We start from the raw sequence: 22,410 nt of genomic DNA on the forward strand, positions 1-22,410 counted from the left end.
AAAACAGAAAAGCTTTATGTCTCTCGTCATGTTACTTTTTTTGAACCCATTCCTTTCTTCTCTATTCTAACAAGTTCTAGCATCTTAAATGAGTCTGACATTGTAAATATTGATCCTTTTACTTGTGATATTGATTCAGAGTCTTCTCCAGTTGCGCCTATTTCTTCTACTTGTCCTTCATCTTCTTCTGTAGGTACAAACTCCCCATCCTCCTTGGTGGACTTCTCTTCATCTTTTGATCTTGTGGACCCGACATCTTCTCATTGTCCAACGTGACTTCATAAGCCCCCTTCTCATCTTTATTCATATGTTCTTATGTCTAATTCTTATTATTCTTCTAGTTTTGCTACTTTTTAAGTTTCTATTCATTCCCATTGTGAGCCTGCTTCCTATAAGGAGCCAGCTCCTGACCCTTTTTGGCAACAGGTTATGAATGAAGAACTTGCTGCTCTGGATAAGTCCCAAACGTGGGAGTTGGTTCCTTTTCCTTCAAGTAAAATGGTAGTGGGATGTCGCTGGGTCTACAAGATCAAAACTAAGTATGATGGTTCTATTGAAAGATATAAGGCCCAGTTGGTTGCAAAGGGGTTTACTCGAAAAGTTGGTTTTGATTATAAGGAGACATTTGCACCAGTTGCTAAGATGACATATGTACGCATTTTGATTATAGTAGCATCTATTAACCAATGGAACCTCTTATAGTTAGATGTCAAGAATGTCTTCCTAAACAGGGATCTCAAAAAGGAAGTTTATATGTCTCCACCCCCTAGTGTTCCTTATCATCTAGGGGAGGTTTGTAGACTGAGAAAAGCTTTGTATGGTCTTAAATAGGCTCCCAAGGCTTGGTTTGAGAAGTTCTCTGATGTGCTTTGTTCTTTTGGCTTCTGCTCAAGTGATCATGATTCTGCCTTGTTTACTCATTCTAATTCTACTGGCATATTATTCTCCTTCCTTATGTTAATGATATGATTTTAACTAGAAATGATACAGATGGGATTGCACAGTTGAAATCAGCGCTTCACCACCACTTTGAAATGAAAGATTTGGGACCCCCTGCGATACTTTCTTGACATAGAGGTAGCTTATTTTCCTAAAGGTTGTCTCCTCTCTCAATCTAAATATGTCGTAGATGTCATTCAAAGAGCTCGTCTTACTGATACTCGGATTGTCGCCACTCCTCTTGAACTCAATGCTCATTATACTTCTTCTGATGGGGTTCCATTGGTGGATCCAACTCTATACCGTACTATTGTTGGCAGTTTGGTTTATCTCACCATCATTCGACCTAATATTACATATGCAGCTCATATTGTAAGTTAGTTTGTCTCTTCTCCCACTATGATCCATTGGGCTGCCGCTCTCCGTATCTTGTGTTATATCCGCAGGACATTGTATCAAAGAATATTACTCCCCTCTACATCCACTTTAGAACTTCGTGCTTATTCTAATGCTGATTAGGCTAGGGATCCTATAGACGGCAAGTCCACAACTGGTTTCTGTGTTTTTCTTGGTGACTCTCATTTCCTAGAAAAGCAAGAAGCAATATGTAGTTTCTTGTTCTTCTACTGAGGCTGAGTATCATGTCATAGCTTCAACTACTACAGAAATAGTTTGGTTGTGTTGGTTACTTGCTGACATGGGTGTCTTACTTGCTGAACTCACTCCTATGTATTGTGACAACACCAGTGCTATTCAAATTGCTCATAACTTTGTCTTTCATGAACGCACTAAGCATATTGAAATTGATTGTCATCTCACACGTCATCACCTTTGCATTGGTACCATCTCTCTCCCATTCATTTCCTCTATTATGCAATTGGCTAACTTCTTCACAAAGTCCCACACTATTAGTCGTTTCCAGTTTCTACTTAGTAAACTCTCGATACTACTTAGTGCGTCATTGTGAGTTTAAGGGGGGATGTTACATAATATATATTTGTCTAGGGGTATTTTGGTCTATGTACATATATTAGGTTTAGGTTTATTTCATTATGTATTTATTCTCTCTCTCTCTCTCTCTCTCTCTCTCTCTCTCATTGTAGTTTGCATGGAAGTATGAATCTTAACACCAGTGTGGCAATGTTTAAAACTTGAAACGTCAATAATAGAGATATCAATTTCAAATCCTAAGAATAGAGGAAATGAATATAAGATGAGGGATGGATTATCGCTTTGTGTAGCTCAGATCTAGTTTAGACTTCCAATGAACCAAAAAAATTTTTTTTTTAAAATATCCCAACAGGAGGCATAATGGTAGGAGCACAATGCTTCTTTTTCCCATCAATTTGGGAATTCATTTTTTGTGATTCTATGTATGTTTGCAATTTTTTTTTTTTTGTGAAATCATTTGGCTGATCATCAAGGGCTACAATTAAAGAAGATTAAAAAACAAAAACCTTACTTGAGCATATTGTCCCCCAACCTGCATAAATGAGTCAATGTTTTTGTTTGTAAAGTATGCGTGTTTTAGGGGTTTATGTCTAATCTTTGGAAGTTTATGCATTTTTTTTTATTTTTTATTTTTGGTAACTTGAGCATTCTAGAAAATAGGGTGTGAACGGTTTAAATTTTTCGCTTGGCAATAATTCTCATTATTGTTTTGCATCATTTTCTCAATACATTTTTATAGTTTTGCATCATTCGGTTAAATTCATTTGTGTATGTGCATATATATATAGGAAGTTTATTGCATTTTTTTTTTTTTTTTTGATCGCTTGAACATTCTAAAAAATAAGGTGTGAAAAGTGGCATACAGTTTAAATTTTTTGCTTGGCAATAATTCTCATTATTGTTTTGCATCATTTTCTCAATACACTTTTTTAGCTTTGCATCATTAGGTTAAATTCATTTGTGTGTGTCTATATATATATATATATAGACATTTTTTTTAAGAAAAAAAACACTATAATTTTATAATACATTTTATTCAATCTACAAAATCCAAATCTAAGATCTAAATTTCATACTCCCAAATATTGAATTAATATAGTTAGGATTCAAACTTTATAATTTTCATCCTTTATAAACAATAATGAGGAGACTTCAAAAGCCCATTCCAAATTCAAATTATCAACATCTTAATTTTATTCAATCTATGTATCTTTAATTTGTAGCAATAATTTTCCCTCCTCTCTATTAATCTCATCCTACCCTCTCTCTCATCTTCTCTATTAATCTCTCTTAGATTACTTGTCCTTCTTTTCGTAGGCACATCATACCCAATTCTTGTTCTTCCTCCTGAGGCTGCGTGGGTCGCATTCCTAACCCTATTTCTTCAAGCAGGTTTGCCCTTCTTAATGTTGTATGTGAAACATTCTACCATTATGCTTTCCACGTCAAGGAGCATTCACATAGAGAGAGAGAGAGAGAGAGAGAGAGAGAGAGAGAGAGAGAGAGAGAGAGAGAGAGGCTCTAGAAGGAGAAGAGGGGGCAGGGTAACCAAAAAATAAGTAAAACACTTACAGCCCAAGGCAGTTAACAGACTTAAAGAGGGGGCAGAGTTACAAAGACTACACATAGCCAAAGGCATTTACAGACTTGGTGGCTAACAGCAACTCACACAAACAAAACACGCCCAAATACACAAGCACTAAATGCACAATAAAGCAGTAGGAGGGAGACAGGAAGCACGTGGAAAATACTACAGGGTAAAGCTGAAGGACAAACACCGTTTCACAATGAGAGCTCATGAACATCTATCCAACAGTTGGGCCACTGAAGAAACAGAGATACAAACCTCTTAATTACCAACGACTTCCTTTTTCACCAACTGAATCAACATGCTCAGAGAACCCTTTACCATGATCGCGAGCCTTGGCTGTATCAGGCCTCTCTGATGAACTGGCTCGCCAGTTAGAATTTATGTCACACTTGGACCCATTACTTGATGGCCAGAAACTACCACTTCCCTGCCGAGATCTTCCAACAGTGTTCCTTTTTGTCTCAGGCCCATTTCCTCTTCCATCACCATTAACAATTCCCAAGGCAGTCCAACCATGATTTGCTGATGGTGTACCAGGAGAAGCCACTCTTCTATTATTTACACTATCTGCTCTGTAATTGCTGACATTTGACTCAGAATTTGAAGTGCTCAAATACTCGTTCCGATGACCAATATCAGTCTCTTTTGATTCTCCTTGAACTGTGAATGAACTACACAGAGAGGAGCTAGACTCCCTCCAATTTCCCGCAGCTGGAGACTCAGAACCATGACCAGAGTATATTTTATCGCCTCTGCTTGCACCCATACTAGATCCTGCTCTGCCCCCTTCATCTCTTGTAGATGACCAACCTTGTGAAGCTACTTTGTGTCTGTTTTCTTCATTTCTACGAGTCTCCCAAATCTTGGATCTGCTAAATATTTTCCTTGTTATGGCAGAGGACCCTCAAATTTAAATGGATATTGCAGCACAAAAGAGAAAGTAGTAGACATTCAAAAGGTCTTACACTGGCCGCCCACCATTGTATTCATGCCAAAGCTGTTTCTTTACAATATCTGCTCTAGTAATTGTCTGCAGCCATTATTAAGTTGTCAAAGCAGCTAGACCAAGTACTTTTAAAGACATACTAGACAAACTAAAAAGGAAAAGGATGAAACTTCACAGAAAAATTAAATTATCCATTGTCAAATGAATTGACCTTACATAGAGAAGATTGGCTGTGGAAGGGGGCCAACCATAAAAATTTTAAGATTAAAAGCTTTGAAGATGATGAGGCTCACATAAATAGGAGTAAAAGTTCATATAAAGCCCATTTCAGCCTTTACATGGTTTACTCTGTCCCAACCAAATGAAAATTTTGAGACTTTCTTTCTGGTAGCACCACATTGAGTCAATAACCACCACTCTCCGTACCACATTCAAATGGTAAGTGTGTGTGTATATTGAATTTAACAATTTTTTTTTTCCATGAATAACATAGAATGACAAATCATGATTCACATAGCCAACGTAAGAGGCTGGAAAAAGGTTGAGAGGTTAGTAGTCTATCATAATTATTTTTCTTTAAGAATCTTGTTTCTTGAGATTTAAACATTGTTTCTTGAAATATTTTTCCCTTTTTATAGGGGTACTATGAATATAAAAAAAATTTTAAGCAAGCAAGTTTTTTTCTTCCTTTATCATCACATACATTGTTTTCTGCACCTTAGGAGAGCTATTTGTACATATTCCATGGCAAACTTAAGAATGAATGCTACTTAAAAAAGTATGGCCTGGTTTCAATATTAAGACATTTTTTTTCCTCAAGTTGAAACCATGATGGTTTTAGATTTTACGCTGTCTATAGTGTGTGTGTGTGTGTGTGTGAGAGAGAGAGAGAGAGAGAGAGAGAGAGATTTAGACCTACTGAAAAAGTAACAAAACCATACTATGAGGTTTTGTAATGAAATTCTGTGGTGGTTCTCATCTTCTGCACTGCATTAACGATGCACTGATTCTCTCATGGACGCCAAAGTTAATTGAAAAAGAAATCGAGTTGAGTAATAAGTTTGCTTGGTTCAACTTGGATTGCTAGATGACGGGAATTGCATAAATTATGACAAGCATTCACCGCAGAAGTTTCCAACATTTGTCCTACTCCAAGTATGTCTCATCACCAGCCATGGAAAATCATTATGTATAAAATTTGTCACATACCTATGACTCCATTACTGAACTAGTACCTCCCTCCAGAAAAGGAATAATTTTGGGTTGAATCCCTAGTACAGGGTAGAACTTCCTAAAGTGGTGATAATTTGCCAATCTTCTACCAAACAAGCAGGAAACCAAAAACAAGCACTGGAAACAAAAAAATACCTTCTCTGGTAACTTGGCATTTTCAAGCAGACAAGGTATATGTGAATGGCTCTCCGGTAATTCATACAGAGCACATCTGCATCAGGTTAAAAAATGTAATGTTCAGAATATAATGACAATAGCATCTAGGGGACATGTTGCACAGACTTACATGACATCATCTTCTGCAACACCTTCCAGTTCCTTCACAGGGCAGAGGGAGTTAGTTGGACCCAAATTCTCATCACAACAACATATAAAACCATTTATTCCACCACTGTAAAAAAAAATGAATTTTATAAAGAAGTTTAATTGGGGACATCTGCAAAAGAATTATTGTAAATCTTTCTTCTTTATAAAGCACCATCATAACATACCTGGCAACTACATCAATGGGATTTCTGATTGGTTTATGTTCTTGCATTGATACATGATTGTAATTGAGAGACAAAATTTGGGATCCAATGTCATGACTTTTCCTCACGTAAATTTTTGCAAGGGTTTCAACATTTCTCTCGATTTCATCATTCTACAATTATGATGAAAAATATAATAATGCTCTAGCTCATTTCAATAAAAGTTCAGATATCTTTAACCCTTATAACTAAATAAAAAAGTGTTGTACCTCTAGTTCCCTTTCTAGTTTCTTAGTTTCTTGAAGAAGGCGTTCTAACTGAACAAAAGGAATCTTGGTAATACCCTACAGAAAAACCAGTTTACCATGTAATACAGGTAAATTCTCCAAATTAACAAATGTCAATGCAGAGTTAATTCAAATAACAAGAAGCAAACCTGTGACATGAAACGTTTGCCCTCAGTGTCGATTTCAAAATCTGGAGAGAGAACTAATTTAGTGATCAGTCAATAAATGTTGTTACAGCTTATGAAGTAAGACTTACCAGAGGGGTAAAAATCAATTATGTTGGACTCCTTGCTAGTCATCAGATGCCTGTAAGCTTTTGGAAGAAAACAAAAACTATGCCAAAGAAATTTCTTCAATGTCATTTTAATGAATAAAGTAAAAATGTACAATAATAACAACACCAGAACTCTACCCATAATTTTTACCTATGTGGGTGAAGCACTGCCATGAGTTGATCAAATGGTTTAAGTGGAGAACCCATCAGAAAATTGATACGAACCTGAGCAAGTCCCTTCAAATCAGAAGCAAATGGTGCATAGTGATATGGATAGAACCTGATGCAAATTTTCAATTTCAAAATTCTATGAGTAGAAGGCACAGTAAAATATTATATAAACAACTAGGTCTAGCTTCATTCAAGCAGACAGAAGTTACCAAGTCCAGGATGGCACCCCTGAAAAGTAATATTGCAGAACCCAGCATAGGCCTTCTATATACTTCTGAATCTGTGTTGTAGGCCAAAGATATTCAAAAACATCAGAGTCTAAAGATCAAGCAATAGAACCAAAACAACCCACTCCAAGAACAAATGAAGAGTTCCCATGTACACCTTAGTTTTTTAACAGCTTAGATTATTGGAAATTTAGTTTAACACATAAAACAAATGAGAGATATCAAACTGTTCAACAGATGATTTCTTAACAGTATAAAAAATATAGTTTCAACATCTATTTGTTTGGAATCGTGCTTCCTTTTGCCTCTTGTCAGAACCCATTACAGAATATTTCATAAAAATGCTTTATTTCCTATTTTACGCTTAGCTTCTTGCATGAACTCATCTATTAGGTGCACAATGGCACATCATGAGAACGCAACTGGACTATATACTCTTTTGTCCTCCTAAAGAGTTTTGCCTCATAAAATTTATTGTTAAGGCACCAATTAGCCTATAACTTAAGCTGTTAGGATAATGTATATCAAGTCTCAACACTCCCCCCCACATATGCACTCTGACTACACGTGGGGGGGCAAACAAACAACCAAATACACCCATTGGAAGGGAGGGGGGAGTGGAGATGAGGACATCCAACTTAGGATAACTATTAATAAAACAAATAGAAGATAACTGCAGCAAACAAGAATTTAACCCAAGACCTCAGGCTAACATGATTCTGATGTTCACTTCACCTAAAAGCTTAGGTTGTGGATCAATAATATTAAGCCAATGCATATTATAGTATTTCATATCATACTTCTTGAAAGTAGGGAATCAAAGTTGAGGAGAGGCATGCCTCTCTACAACAAATCTTTGATATAGATTAAAAAATAATGCAAAGTACAGTAAAAATACAATGAGTCAAGCATGTGATTGGTACCTGTTCCCCATTTTTGTTTGATGTGTTTCCCTTCACATCCACTTGTCAAAGGCCATTAAAATAATTTTTATCTAATTTCATCCCTTTCTTTCCACTTAGCCTCTTGTGAGAGCTCATTTACAGTTACAGAGCACAAACAGCACAAAAAGAATACAAACAGGGTTCTAAAGATATTTGCTTTTTTGCACTTCAAAATTGTTTCTTACCTCATGAATTTTATGGTCTTTCAAATCACATTTGGCAATCCAAAAGGGCATGCATACTATTTTAAGGGAATCTTTAATACAGGGTTAAAAATATTCAAAATAAACTAGAAATACAAAGAGTCAAACATGTGGCCACATAACTATAATCAACAATGTGCAAAAGAGACCTAGAAAACACTATAGTTACAACTTACAGATATCACAAAATGCATTGGATAGCATTCCTGGATAAATTTTTGAGTCTAATGTCTTTCCAATAATGTGGACAAAAATGATAAGGTATGAACCATAAAACACTCCATTCCTTCAGAAAATATGACACCATGTAGTGAACTAGTCATACATAAGGCAATAATATAAAGTTTTCTATCTATAAAATTAGGCAAATGAACATACTTAATTCACAGTTACTATTTTGCCTTCGAAGATAAATTCATGCACTTTTGGGGCAGTTCTTATAGATTTTTTTTTAACTATTGGATAGCATGCGTAGAAATATATTCAAAAATATATTCAACTGAACACAGAAATTAGACAATAGAAAAAACCACAATCAAAGCAACTGCAAAGTCAGCATGCGACTAAACATACTACTTCCTTCCTTGTGCTTTCAATTTCCCCAGGACCTTCAGCAGAGAGTTTCTCCATGTAATATCTCTCCTTCCATCCAACTGTTCCCAATTTTACCTATAATAAAGGAATTTAGAATCTCATAAACATTGGGATAAATAAAACCTTTCATTCTGTTGATTTCATGACGGGAAATAATTTAGTCTAAAAGGAAAAATGATAGAGGTGCATGTACCACCTACACAACACCAGGAAAAGTAATAGAGATTTTAAAAAGGAAAAGACACACACATACATCCACACACACCCACCCACAAGCGCACAAAATAAACCAACCCACACAAAAAACAAACCTTATCTGTCTCTATATCTGAACTTCTAAACAGGTCTGACCTCTTTAGAATAAAATCATGCATTTTTTCTTCCAATTCCACTGTATTTTTGAAAACCTGCAATCCCAGGGAAGATATTAACTCACACTAACCCAAAAAAAAAAAATCATAAAAATTGATAGTGGAATCAAAGTGAATGGCTCAATCAAAGAAATTAGATAATTTCAGTACTCTTGGTTGCTGCATTTTTGGCCTCATACATCACTTTTTTTTTAAGGCATATGCAGCTTTTCCTGCAAGGACAGTTCTACCAGATGTGAGTGATTCATTGCCAAAGTGGTTAAGCATAACTATCATGATATGTCTGGTTCGTGAATGGAGGATAGGAATTGAATGCCTTTGCATAGAGATATGCTAGTTTATGAAAACAAAAAAATGTCACACCAAGGCAAATGATCATGCAAAAGGGAGTGCAAATCCCACCAGCATGGAATAACATAGGAATATACATTCTAAGTCAAGATAGGGAATAGTCTTTCCCTGTTCATTCCATGTTTGTAGGAATAATACCATTTTGCACATTCCCTTGCCTTAAAATGACACCACCTTCATTTTTGTAAAATATGATATCCCTAAAATAGAGGTTCCATTCCCGTTCTATTCCATTCTACAAACCAAACATAAGATAATAATAGTTTGAGGCAAGTTGGCATGCAATGATGGATATAAGTGTAACACGAGCAATCCCCCATCAAGTTGGGGTGACAACATTGAACAACTAAGCTCCTGTTTGAAAGTACTTAAAAAATAGGCACTTCTTGCAAATAAGAACTAGTGTAAAAAAGATTTTGTTTGGTTTGCTCCTGGATAAGTGCTTACTGCAAAAAGTACTTTTTCATAACTACTTTTTTTTTAGAGCAAAAATAAGTACTTTTCGAGAACCTAATTGCTTTTGGCTTATTATAAGTAGCTACTATAAACAATATTCATATATTGCTTTACTTAATAGAAAAAATTAAAAATGTCAACTAAAAATGTTAAATTAACATAAATATTAATTATTTTTAAATAGAAAATATTTAAAATGTTAATTAAAGATATTAATTAGAAAATCTAATTAATTTGTTAATTAGAAAATATTTAAAATTTTAATTAAATGTTAATGAAAAATTTTAATTATTTTCAATATAAATATTTAAAAATTCAATTAAAAGGTTAATTAACATAAATATTAATTAATTGGTTAATTAACAAATAATACAGATGTTAATTACATCAGAAATTTTTAAATAAAATTTTTATTTTTTAATTAGACAATATTTAAAATTATTATTAAAAGTGTTAATAAAAAATTCTAATTATATAATTTTGAAAATATTAATTAAAATGTTAATTAACATTAATATTAAGTGTTAATTATAACAAATTTAGAAATTTAAGTTACAATTTAAATTTTAACATAATTTAATAATTAAAAAATATTTTAAAATGTTAGTAAAATTAAAATGTCAATTACTTTGTTTACTAGACAATATTAAAAAATGTCAATTAACATAAATATTAATTAATTTATTAATTTAAAATATTTAAATGTTAAATAAATATTAATTAGAAATTATTAATTTAAAATATAAACAAAATTAATTAAAAATGTTAATGTGATATAAAATTATAAGTTATTTGTTATGTATTATAACATATTAATTATATAAAAACATAATTCACATGATAATATATATATATATATATATATATATATATATATATATATTCACTCAGTACTTATAATAATAAAAGTGATTTCCAAATAGTACTTGAAATCAACACTTCTTTATACAACATCAAACAGAACTAATGACTTTTAGCATTTTTCCAATTCCACAATTATTATTAGTACTTTTCCAAATAAGTACTTCTTTCATAAAAGTACTTTTTCATAAGTGGTTCCAAATGATCCTAAGCTAGCTAATAATTAATTGTGGCAACAAAAGGGGAAAAAAATACATACAGCAGATTTCTTAGTAGACCCTCGACAATCCAAGTCTTCTTTCTGGAAATATAGATATTCAGCATTAGTTTACCAAATGCAATGTAAAGAAGCCCATATGTGCAGACTACTGGTATAGTACGCTTGGATATTACCACAATATCAGAATCCTTGACGCTGACGGCATTTGTCATTGTACTCAGTTCTTTGATCTTGCGAGCTCGTGATTCTGATCTTTTCTTGAATATACGCTCTTCATACTTACCCACACTGCAGATGAACTTTTCAACCCTCTCTAAGTTTACATAAGCAGCATCCATTTCCATAATCTGTATAGAACAGGACTTTAGTATCTCCATTAAAATATTTCAAAATGTAGAAGTACTAAAGAAAAGAACATATACTTTAGCAGTATCAACAAGGTAGCCTCCCATATTCTTGAACTCAGACTTGTACACATGCGTGAGTAAATCCATTGCACCCTGTAAAAGCACAGCATGAATATGAACCAATTTTCCTAGTCCCTTTCTTCCCCCTCCAACCTGCATGCTATCTTATGAAGCTCACAAAGCATAGGCTCACTGAAAAACCTCGTGAATTTCCAACGTAGGCATGTTGGGCAAAAAGTCATTTCCAACAAAGAAACAAATAAAGACGAAATCATCTACAATTCTCTCAAAATCCATCCTTATTGGCAGATATGGAATGGACAAGTCAAGTTCTAGATATTCCCGTACGGTCCAGATGTTCAGGAACTGCAAAAATGAAAATATAAGAGAAAATCTAAGAGAAGAAAATAATTAGTACAGATTGCAGAATGTTGCTAACATTGGGTTTTTTTTTTGTTGGGGTGGGGGAGTGGGGGGAGTGTGTTGAACAAACCAAAGTCAAGAAAAGTGCCTGAAAATTATTTTGTGCTGTAGAATCACTTCCATCTGTTGCTTGAACATTGGAAACCTCCCCTTTTGACTCAATAGGTACAGATTCACCGGGTATTGTGCTATTTCTCTTCTGCTCATGTAAAAATAAATAAAGAAAAAAAATAAATAAGAGGAGAATAAGTATGTAAGATCCCAGAAATAGGAGCATACTCCTACAATGCTTAGAAGGAGAGCATATTTCAGGAAGCAAAATTGGTAACAACATAACACACTAGATGACTTCAACATTAATCTTACCAATCTCAGTATAGATATATGGGCTTCATGTGTTGCCAATGCAAGCATGATCAAATCTGCATCCTGTAGTCCAAAAAACTTAGAATTTTGAAGGAAAAAAGACGCGACATCTCTAAAGTGGTTACTGGTTGCCGTATATAAACATTCTCTATCTGAAATTATGAAGCAGCACAAAATTCATACATGGCCATATATACAGTGGTTGGTGTTTGGGTCATAACCATCACGATTACGCTGCTGGCATATGAAAGACATTATTTTATGGTCGCCCACACCAGGAACATTTGCATCTGATAGAATGACCTTTCAAAACAAATATCAGAAAGAAAGTATTAGTACTTGTGGTTGAATAAGAAAGAAGTAATTGATAAATTGTGGATATGAATTAATTGATAAATGGTGGATCCGATTTGGGGAATGATTAGATCAAAACACAAATATTCAAGGTGCAGATTTAACCCAATGCTTAATATTAGTAGTTACTATGAAAATCTGGTGTTGCTTAGAATGGAATCAGGTGGGAATGAAATAGACATTGTATAGAGATGTAACAGTTTATAAGAAAAGGTGGTGCCAGTTTGACCGTGCTAAAGTTGGTGTCATTGGAACCAACACGGACTAGATAAGGAATGATTATTTGCAAATCTCACAATGGGAATGTCAACTCCTATATACATATGTTCCATGTTGGTTGGAATAATACAAACTTTTTATGATCATTTACCTTAGAATTGCGCAACCTTTTAGTAAATTTTATACCTTTATGTAATAATTATTCCATTCCTACACTACTTCATTTGACAAACTGAAAGTAACATAAATATTTAGTGAAATAATATAATGTCATTATGCATCAAACCTTGATATTCTTCCAACCAGGATCTTTGTTCAGTCTAACATGGATGTAGCCTTGTAGGGCTTTCAACAGTTCATGCATAAATTTTGTCCCTGGTGTTATATGGTTACAATCTGACAGACCGCATTCCAGCATTGGAAGAACTGTTTTCCCTTCTGCTCTGAATTCTCTTCTTAACCTCAGCTCTTCACAATCCTAGAAAAGAAGATAACAAGAATAATGACATAGTTAAAAGAATATATTTATTACAAACAAAGAAACTCACGACAGCTTCAGCAGACTTGGCAGACAGATGACGACTTGATCTCAGTTTATTCATCTTAGATCTAGGAAAGACTCCATCTGCATGAAAAAATTAGGGCAGGAGCAATTAGACAATGATACTGTTAAATTATTGAGTAAAATGGAAGACCCCATCAGAAGACCCCATCAAAATGATAGTCTCTCCCTCTATTTATAAAATTTTTGAAGTACATACCAATGACCAAAATACGCTTACTAACTCACACTAACTAATATAAGACTAATGATGCTAAATGACCAAAATAACCATTAACAATCCCCCACAAGCCGGAGCATAGATATGATATGCTCATAGCTTGTTACAAGTGAATTTAAAAAGAGCACCCCCACAAGACTTTAGTGAATAAACCAATTAGCTGCAAATCAGACTTCACACAAATAGTTATAAAGAGCTTTTGGACAAGTTTCTCTCGATCAAAGTGACAATCAACTTCTAGGTGTTCTGTGCGCTCATGGAAGACTGGCTTGGAGGCAATAGCAACTAGGTTATCACACATCAACTCCGTAGGCCAAGAATGTGGAAAACCTAGTTCTTCCAGCATGTTTTCAACCAAACAAGTTCATAAGTAGCATGAGCAACAGATTTGGACAAATAACCTGCTGTCTTTGGACAAAAACCTGACAAGCAACTTGGTATTATGGTGTAGGTGTTGGAAAGTATCAAATATGTTTAGTCAACTTTCCTATTTTTTTTAAGAGAATCTCAGCTGTAAATGTGTGAATATCCTAGAATATTTAGTTTCCTTAGAAGTTAGCATCTTTGGTTCTTTCCTTCTATTCTTCTGCTGTACATCTATTTATACAGACCTGTACCTATGTTACGATTAATGAGAATTATTTCCACAAGAAGCTATCTCATTCTAGATGGTATCAGAGCTAGGTCCGGCTCTTGGCCTTGTGCAAATCCTAGTTTCCCTTGGTAGCTCCAATCTGACCCTAATCTCTATAGGGTTTTCTTCCTTGTTCAACTCTACCCTAATCCCTTCGGTTGCTGTAGCCATGGCTGGAACTTCAAGCAAAGCTAAACCCGAAACCAAACCTGAAACCAGACCTACCCATTCTGAACCTTACTCTGTCCAAATTACCAACATATGATTGAATGAGGCCAACTTCCTGCGGTGGTCACAATCTGTCAGAATGTATATCTGTGGAAGAGGGAAGAGAGGGCACTTGACTGGTGAAGCTAAGGAGACCAAGAAGACAGACCCATCTTATGCTATATGGGATGCTGAAAATTCCATGGTGATGGCATGGCTTGTGAATGCTATGGATGAAGAGATTAGTGCTAATTACATGTGCTATTCTACAATATTTCTACTGCAAAGGAACTCTAGGTCAATGTGAGTCAGATGTACTCTGACCTTGGGAATTACTCTCAGATTTATGAACTGCAGCAAAAGATCAGCAATACTTATCAAGGAGACGGCAGTGTAACAAGATACTTCAATGTTCTTAAGGGCCTATGGCAAGATCTGGATTAATTCAATGATTATGAATGGAAAATTCATGCTGATTGCAATCACAATAAGAAGATGGTGGAGAATGCAAGAATTTTTAAATTCTTGACTGGACTTAATGATGAGTTTGATGAAGTAAGGGGAAGAATCCTAGGGAGGCAGTCTCTACCCCCACTCGGGGAAGTATTTTTTGAAGTATGATGTAACGCCCCAACCTGAGTCTGTCAGGGAGCACTGCGTCTCTCCTCCTCCACCTGGACCAGACAACAGGGGGACGGGTCTTATCAGACTAATGACTGGCCCCACAAACTAACACGTGTGCTTTCCAGTGTGTTTTTGTCCTCACTCACACACTTCCTGAGAAAACTTCTCAGGTAGTCACCTATCCCAAGATTGCTCCAAGCCAAGCACGCTTAACTATGGAGTTTTTATGGGAAGGCCCTTGAAAAGAAAGGTACACCATGTTGATATGCGTAGTAGCATCTAATCTTTTAAGCCTTTCATCCATGGGGTATCACATTCTCCCCCACTTATAGAACGCAACGTCCTCATTGCGAACCCACATTTCCAAACTCAAGTGATGTGAATCTCATCACACTTTCGGCTGGGTGTTGGCTCTGATACCATTTGTAAAGCCCCAACCTGAGTCTGCCAGGTTGCACTACGTCTCTCCTCCTTCACCTAGACCAGACAACAAGGGAATGGGCCTTATCGAAATAATGATTGGCCCCACAAACCAACACGTGTCTTTTTCAGTGTGTTTCTGTCCTCGCTCACACACTTCCTGAGAAAACTTCCCAGGTGGTCACCCATCCCAAGATTGCTCCAAGTCAAGCATGCTTAACTATGGAGTTCTTATGGGAAGGCTCTCAAAAAGAAAGGTGTACCTTGTTGATATGGGTAGTAACATCTAATTTTTTAAACATTTCATCCATGGGATATCACATATGACGAGAAGATTGTCGAAGGAGTGTGATGATGAAGAAAAAGGAGGATGAGACTGGAAAATTCTGCTTTACTTGCTATCAATGATCTTGCTCCTCATGCTGTTGGTAACACAGATTTGGCTATTGCCAATATTTCTGCATAGCGGCCTTACTCTAAACAAAGGAGGTTGGAAGATAAGCCTCGAGTATGGTGTTACTCTTGCAATAAGCCACATCACATTCGAGAAAATTGCTAGAAACTCCATGGAAAGCCAGCAAACTGGAAGAGCAACAAATCTGGACCCTCTGGCAGCAATCATATAGTCCCTAAAGCCAATGAAGCTAATTTCCTAAGTGCTGAGCAGGTGAATCATCTTCTTCAACTGTTGAAATCTACTTCTGCCTCTGGTCTTCCTACTAGTTCATTGGCCCAAACAGGTGATAACTCTAGTGCCTACCCTTGTTGCTTAAATCTTGCACTACGGATTATTGATTCTGGTGCATCTGATCACATGGCCAGTACCTCACAATTGTTTCAATCTTATTCTCCTTGTTTTCGTAATAAAAAGATTAGAAATGCAGATGGAAGTTTTTCATCCATTGCTGGAACAGGATCTATCCAAACCTCTGAAAAAATAGAACTCAAATATGTCCTTCACGTCCCTAAACTTGCTTGTAACCTGCTCTCTGTTAGTAAACTGTCACGGGATTCTAATTGTTGTATCATTTTCTTTGATTCCCATTGTGAATTTCAGGACCAACTCTCAGGGAGGATGGTTGGCAGTGCTAGGATGATTGATGGACTCCACTACTTCGATGAGACTTTATTCAACAATAAACAAGTTCAGGGTTTGAGTAGTAGTACTAATTTTGTTTTTGTACGTGAACAAATAATGCTTTGGCATCTTAGACTAGGACATCCTAGTTTTCTCTATTTAAGACATTTGTTTCCTAACTTATTTAAAAAACTAGATTGCAATTCTCTTCATTGTGATATTTTCCACATATCCAAAAGTCACCAAAGCACCTATCAATCAAAAGCTTATCATTCTCCCAAACATTTTTACTTAATTCATAGTGATGTTTGGGTTCCATAAAAAATCACTACTACTTCTAGTACGAAATGGTTTGTTACATTTATTGATGATCATGCATGTTTGTGTTGGGTGTACTTATTGAGTAACAAATCTAAGGTTGAAAATTTTTTTCAAGATTTTTATAATATGGTTGAAATTCAGTTCCAAACAAAAATCAGTCTCCTTATAAAATGTTTAGGAACGATTCTTTCAACAAAGGGTATTCAACATCAATCTACTTGTCGTGACACCCCCACAACAAAATGGCATTGCTAAGAGAAAAAATCGCCATTTGTTAGAGGTTGCACGGGCCCCAATGTTTTAAATGCAAGTTCCTAAATATCTATGGGGTGATGCTATTTTAACTGCATGTTATCTCATTAATAGGATGCCTACTCAAGTGCTAAAATACATCACTCCCTTAGATTGCTTAAAAAAACTGTTTCCTACATGTCTGATAACATCAGACCTGCCACTAAAAGTGTTTGGATGCACTGTTTTTGTTCATATACCTACCAATTTTGGATCCAAGCTTGATCCTTAGGCAGAAAAATGTGTTTTCTTTGGATATGCTTTTAATAAAAAATGGTACAAATGTTTTAACCCTCTGACTAGAAAAATTTATATCAATATGGATGTCGTTTTTATTGAAAACCAGCCCTTTTTTGGCCATAACTATCTTCAGGGGGAGAAAAAGGAAATTGAAGATGAGTTCTGGCAAACCTCTAAGCCTCTTCCAAATGTTTTCCTTGACATTGACATCCACTCTTTAAAGGGTCAGCAAACCGATACTTTAACTGGCGAAAATAATGGAACTCCTAGTCTACCTATACAAGGCATACCTAATTCACAAACAAGGGGAGAAGTACTATCAGATATTCCCTCATTTGAGCTTCGTGTTTACACCAGAAGAAGAAATCATCAGAATAATAGAGCTCTTTCTTCAAATCCAGAGCAAGGCCAATCATCATCACCTACACAAGTTGGTCCTCCTTCACATACTCCAGGTACTTTTTCTTGTCCAGATCCTTGTTTTGATAATTCTTCTAATCTTGACCTGCCCATTGCCCTTAGGAAAGGAGTTAGAACCTGTACCACACATCCTATTTCCAACCATCTATCCTATCATAAACTCTCCAATTCTCATAAGACCTTTGCTTCAAATGCTTCTCATCTGTTTATTCCAAGAACCATTTAGGAAGCACTAGATCACCCGAAATGGAGATTAGCTGTTCAAGAAGAGATGGATGCACTAATTGCTAACGACACTTGGGAAATTGGTGACCTACTAGAGGGGAAGAAGACTGTTGACTGTAAATGGGTATTTACAGTAAAATTCAAGGCTGATGGGAGTATAGAAAGGTACAAAGAAAAACTTGTGGCGAAGGGGTTCACTCAAACACATGGAATTGACTACCAAGAAACATTTGCTCCTGTAGCCAAGATGAACTCAATCCGTGTGTTGCTCTCTCTAGCAGCTCACTCTAACTGGCCCTTATATCAACTATATGTAAAGAATGCCTTCTTAAATGGAGAATTAGAGGAGGAAGTCTTTATGGATCTATTGCCAGGATTTGAAGGGAAAGGGGGCAAAGGCAAGGTGTGTAGATTGAGGAAATCATTGTATGGACTCAAACAATCTCCTAGAGCTTGGTTTGAATGCTTTGAGAAGGTAGTAAAGAGTCATGGCTACAGCCAAGGTCAAGCCGATCATACTATGTTCCATAGACACACGAGTGAAGGTAAATGGCTATCCTTATCGTCTATGCAGATGATATAATTCTAACAAGTAATGATAGCAATGAACTAGAGAGGTTAAAGAAGATCCTTGCTCAAGAATTTGAGATCAAAGACTTAGGCAACTTGAAGTATTTCCTTTGTATGGAATTTGCAAGGTCAAAGAAAGGAATTTTTGTTTCCCAACGCAAGTATGTGCTTGATTTACTTGGAGAAATAGGTCTGATAGGGTGCAAAGCAGCAGAAACACCTATAGAGCCAAACATAAAACTCCAACCAGCTAAGGCTGAAAGATTGGTAGGGAAACTCCTTTATCTCTCTCATACACGTCCTGACATGGCCTTTGCAACAAGCGTGGTAAGTCAATATGTGCACTCACCAAGACCCGAGCATTTTGATGTTGTGTACAGGATTCTAAGGTACCAAAAAGGGACTCCAGGTAAAGGTTTATTATTTGGAGGACATGGGAATTCACAGGATGAAATATACATTGATGCAGATTGGGCTAGAAGTATCACTGATAGAAGATCAACTTATGGTTATTGCACCTTTGTTGGAGGAAACCTAGTAACATGGCACAGCAAGAAACAAAATATGGTGGCGAGGAGTAGTGCAGAGGCAGAATTTAGGGCTGTTGCTCATGGAATTTGTGAAGAACTATGGATCAAAAGGTTCCTGGAAGAATTAAAGATTACTAATTCACTACCAATGAAACTGTATTGTGACAATAAAGCTGTAATAGCTATCACTCACAATCCAGTTCTTCATGATAGAACTAAACTTGTGGAGGTAGACAAGCATTTTATCAAGGAGAAAATAGATGAGGGAGTAATCTGTCTGCCATATATCTCAACAACTGAGCAAGTAGTAGACATACTAACAAAGGGACTGCCGAAGAAACAGTTTGAAAACTTCATTAGCAAGCTGGCCATGGAAGATATCTTCAAGCCAGCTTGAGGGGAAGTGTTGGAAAGTTTCAAATCTGTTTAGTCAACTTTTCTATTTTTTTTAAGAGAATCTCGGCTATAAATGTGTGAATATCCTAGAATATTTAGTTTCCTTAGAAGTTAGCATCTTTGGTTCTTTCCTTCTATTCTTCTGCTGTACATCTATTTATACGGATCTGTACCTATGTTACGATTAATGAGAATTATTTCCACAAGAAGCTATCTCATTCTAGAGTAGGCGAGGATTCAAGACATTCAGGAGGAAATCAAAGCAAAAAGGCTGCTCAAAAGACTCTCATGCACCGGCACGTGGGATCAGCACTGCCAGCTTTCAGCCAGCACGTGGAGGCTCCACTGCTTGTGATATTTTGCAGGCCAGCAGATCAGCAGGTTCTGTGGCTTGCTATGTGGTTAGTTTTGCAAAATATGAAGTATTTATTTATTTAAGAGAACAGCAGCGTCCAGGATTTTTCCAGTGACAGCAGCTTTTTCCGGCAACTCCTGAACCTGCTCCTGGACTTTGGTGATGCTGATGATCCCTCTACAGCAGCAGGTTTGCATGGAATTGTGATGTTTAGGATTTGGGTTGGCAGTGGTTATGCATTAGAGTTTTGGTTAGATCTGGCTGATACCATGTTAAATTATTGACTAAAATGGAAGACCTCCTCACAATGATAGGTCTCTCCCTCTATTTATAGCATATGTCAAGTACATTACAATGACCAAAATACCCTTACTACTCACACTAACATAACACTAACACATACTAATAATGCTAAATGACCAAAATAACCAATAACTGATATAAAATTATAAGATTAAAAGAAGTCTTTGAATCAAGTGCCAATTACTTCGATCAAGTTGGAACTTGATGCATGCTTTTGTGTTTGATTTTGAGCATGCCCCTACAGTTTTACATGGTAGACTTTAAAAACACTCAGATCATCAATGTAATTATCATAATACTGCATCAATATCATTTAGTTGGAGATGTGGAATTTATATAGACATGGAGATGGAGGACCAGCAGCGGGTAACTTTAGATGCTTATACTGCTATAGCTTTGGAAATTAGGATTTTCATCTTAGTTTGGAAAATTTATTGTTAGAAGTTCAGTTAATTTAGGGATATTTCGTGTATTTCAGCTATTTTGGGGTTATTTTATAATTAGTTAGTCTTAGTTGTAATGTTGGGTGTATAAGAACTTTGTTTATGTGTTGTATTAGACAGTTATTACATTTTGAAATTCAGAACTGCTTCCTCTCTCTCTCTCTCTCTCTCTCTCATGTAGCCTCTTCTTTTTCTTCAGAAATTAGAATTTTCATTTTAGTTTGGAAGAACTTTAGATGCTTATGTTGCTATAGCCTTGGAAATCAGGATTTTGCCTCTTCTTCTTCTTACATGGAGACGGAGGTCTGCCTCTCTCTCTCTCTCTCACGTAGCCCTCTTCTTCTTACATGGAGACGGAGGTCCGCCAGCTGGAGAACTTTAGATGCTTATATTGCAATAGCTTTGGAAATCAGGATTTTGATTTTACTTTGGAAAATTTATGGTTATTTTAGAAGTTCAGCTAATTTAGGGATATTTTGTGTAAAACTTACCATTATTTTAGAAGTTCAGTTAGTTTAGGGATATTTTGTGTATTTCATCTATTTTGGGGTTATTTTGTATTTAGTTGTTTTAGTTGTAATGTTTTATATTAGACAGTTATTACATTTTGAAATTCAGAGCTGCTTCCCGTTTCCTTCTTTCCCTCTCTCTCTCATGTAACCGTCTTCTTCTTTTCACATGGAGATAAGAGGACCACAAGCTGGAGAACTTTTTAGATGCCTATATTGCACTATAGCTTCGGAAATCAGGGTTTTATTTTCAGTTTGGAAAATTTATGGTTATTTTAGAAGTTCAGTTAATTTAGGGAAATTTTGTACATTTCAGCTAGTTTGGAAAATTTATTGTTATTTTAGAAGTTCAGTTGATTTAGGAATATTTTGTGTATTTCAGCTATTTTGAGGTTATTTTTTAATTAATTGTTTTAGTTGTAATGTTGGGTGTATAGGAACTTTGTTTCTCCCTCTGCTCTGCTTCTATTTCTGTCTTACATGCAGATGTTTCTCTTCTTCTCCCTTCTTCTCCTCTTCCTCTTTCTATATCTCTCCCTTAATTCTCTCTTTAGTCCTGTTTTTCTTACCATCCAACGTCACATGGAGCATAATATTTTCTACCATATCCATCAATAAAATGATGCCTAGTAGTTAACAAAACTAAGAAACCAAGCAGAGCCCAGATCCTTTCCCATTGACCTAAATGTTTTATTTTGGTCGCGTTTCTCATTACCTGGCAATAAGCTAAAGCAGCTTCTACTTTGTTTAAAATAATAGCTTCTTAAAAGCAATCAACATTTAAGAGAAATTTTTTTTAAGCCAAACACTGCTATTTATATATTTTTTTTAAATTGTCTCGGTGAGTAATTATAGTGGCACTTTTGTCACTTCAGCACTTCATACAGCATTAGGTCATTTTTTGTCATCTTTTGCCCATCATGTTAGGGCTTAAATTAAGTAACTGCTACCATTTGATAAATGTTCCATGCACTGGGTTTAAGATTATCTCCTCAGCTGTTGACAGCCATGATAATTAAGCTGTGAGGACTACCTTAATTTCCTCTGTGAGGACTACCTTAATTTCATATGCCTTTATAAGGCTTTTCAAACATCACATTAAATAAGCATTATATTTATGCAGAGTTGTTCTCAACCAGAAATTATTTATATTTGTTGAAGAATTGGATTAACTGGCAGGCCTAATCACAATGATAGGTCTCTC

The 22,410-nt window shown here is 35.7% G+C and overlaps 1 protein-coding gene across 4 annotated transcripts in view; it reads right to left on the bottom strand.

Moving 5' to 3' along the window:
- Positions 1-3,412: 3,412 nt before the first annotated feature.
- The window catches only part of LOC131155668 (5'-3' exoribonuclease 3-like), a 32,764-nt gene continuing 13,766 nt past the window's right edge, over positions 3,413-22,410 (bottom strand). For 2 of the 4 annotated variants that reach the window (XM_058108945.1, XM_058108946.1), the window contains 21 exons: positions 13,407-13,483; positions 13,145-13,336; positions 12,469-12,588; positions 12,286-12,348; positions 12,008-12,118; positions 11,698-11,862; positions 11,512-11,589; positions 11,263-11,436; positions 11,129-11,170; positions 9,142-9,237; positions 8,810-8,905; positions 7,072-7,142; positions 6,843-6,971; positions 6,674-6,750; positions 6,567-6,607; positions 6,400-6,474; positions 6,152-6,303; positions 5,947-6,051; positions 5,796-5,871; positions 4,447-4,511; positions 3,413-4,350 (listed from right to left, as the gene is read on the bottom strand). In XM_058108945.1, coding sequence (XP_057964928.1) covers positions 3,744-4,350; positions 4,447-4,511; positions 5,796-5,871; positions 5,947-6,051; positions 6,152-6,303; positions 6,400-6,474; positions 6,567-6,607; positions 6,674-6,750; positions 6,843-6,971; positions 7,072-7,142; positions 8,810-8,905; positions 9,142-9,237; positions 11,129-11,170; positions 11,263-11,436; positions 11,512-11,589; positions 11,698-11,862; positions 12,008-12,118; positions 12,286-12,348; positions 12,469-12,588; positions 13,145-13,336; positions 13,407-13,483 — 2,612 coding nt within the window. In that variant the 3' untranslated portion in view covers positions 3,413-3,743. Of the gene's footprint in view, positions 4,351-4,446; positions 4,512-5,795; positions 5,872-5,946; positions 6,052-6,151; positions 6,304-6,399; positions 6,475-6,566; positions 6,608-6,673; positions 6,751-6,842; positions 6,972-7,071; positions 7,143-8,809; positions 8,906-9,141; positions 9,238-11,128; positions 11,171-11,262; positions 11,437-11,511; positions 11,590-11,697; positions 11,863-12,007; positions 12,119-12,285; positions 12,349-12,468; positions 12,589-13,144; positions 13,337-13,406; positions 13,484-22,410 lie in introns of those variants that run through there. The other 2 variants (XM_058108947.1, XM_058108948.1) reach the window with 2 other exon arrangements.

Source organism: Malania oleifera, chromosome 5 (genome assembly GCF_029873635.1).
Source record: "Malania oleifera isolate guangnan ecotype guangnan chromosome 5, ASM2987363v1, whole genome shotgun sequence".
In the NCBI taxonomy this organism is placed as follows: domain Eukaryota; kingdom Viridiplantae; phylum Streptophyta; class Magnoliopsida; order Santalales; family Ximeniaceae; genus Malania; species Malania oleifera.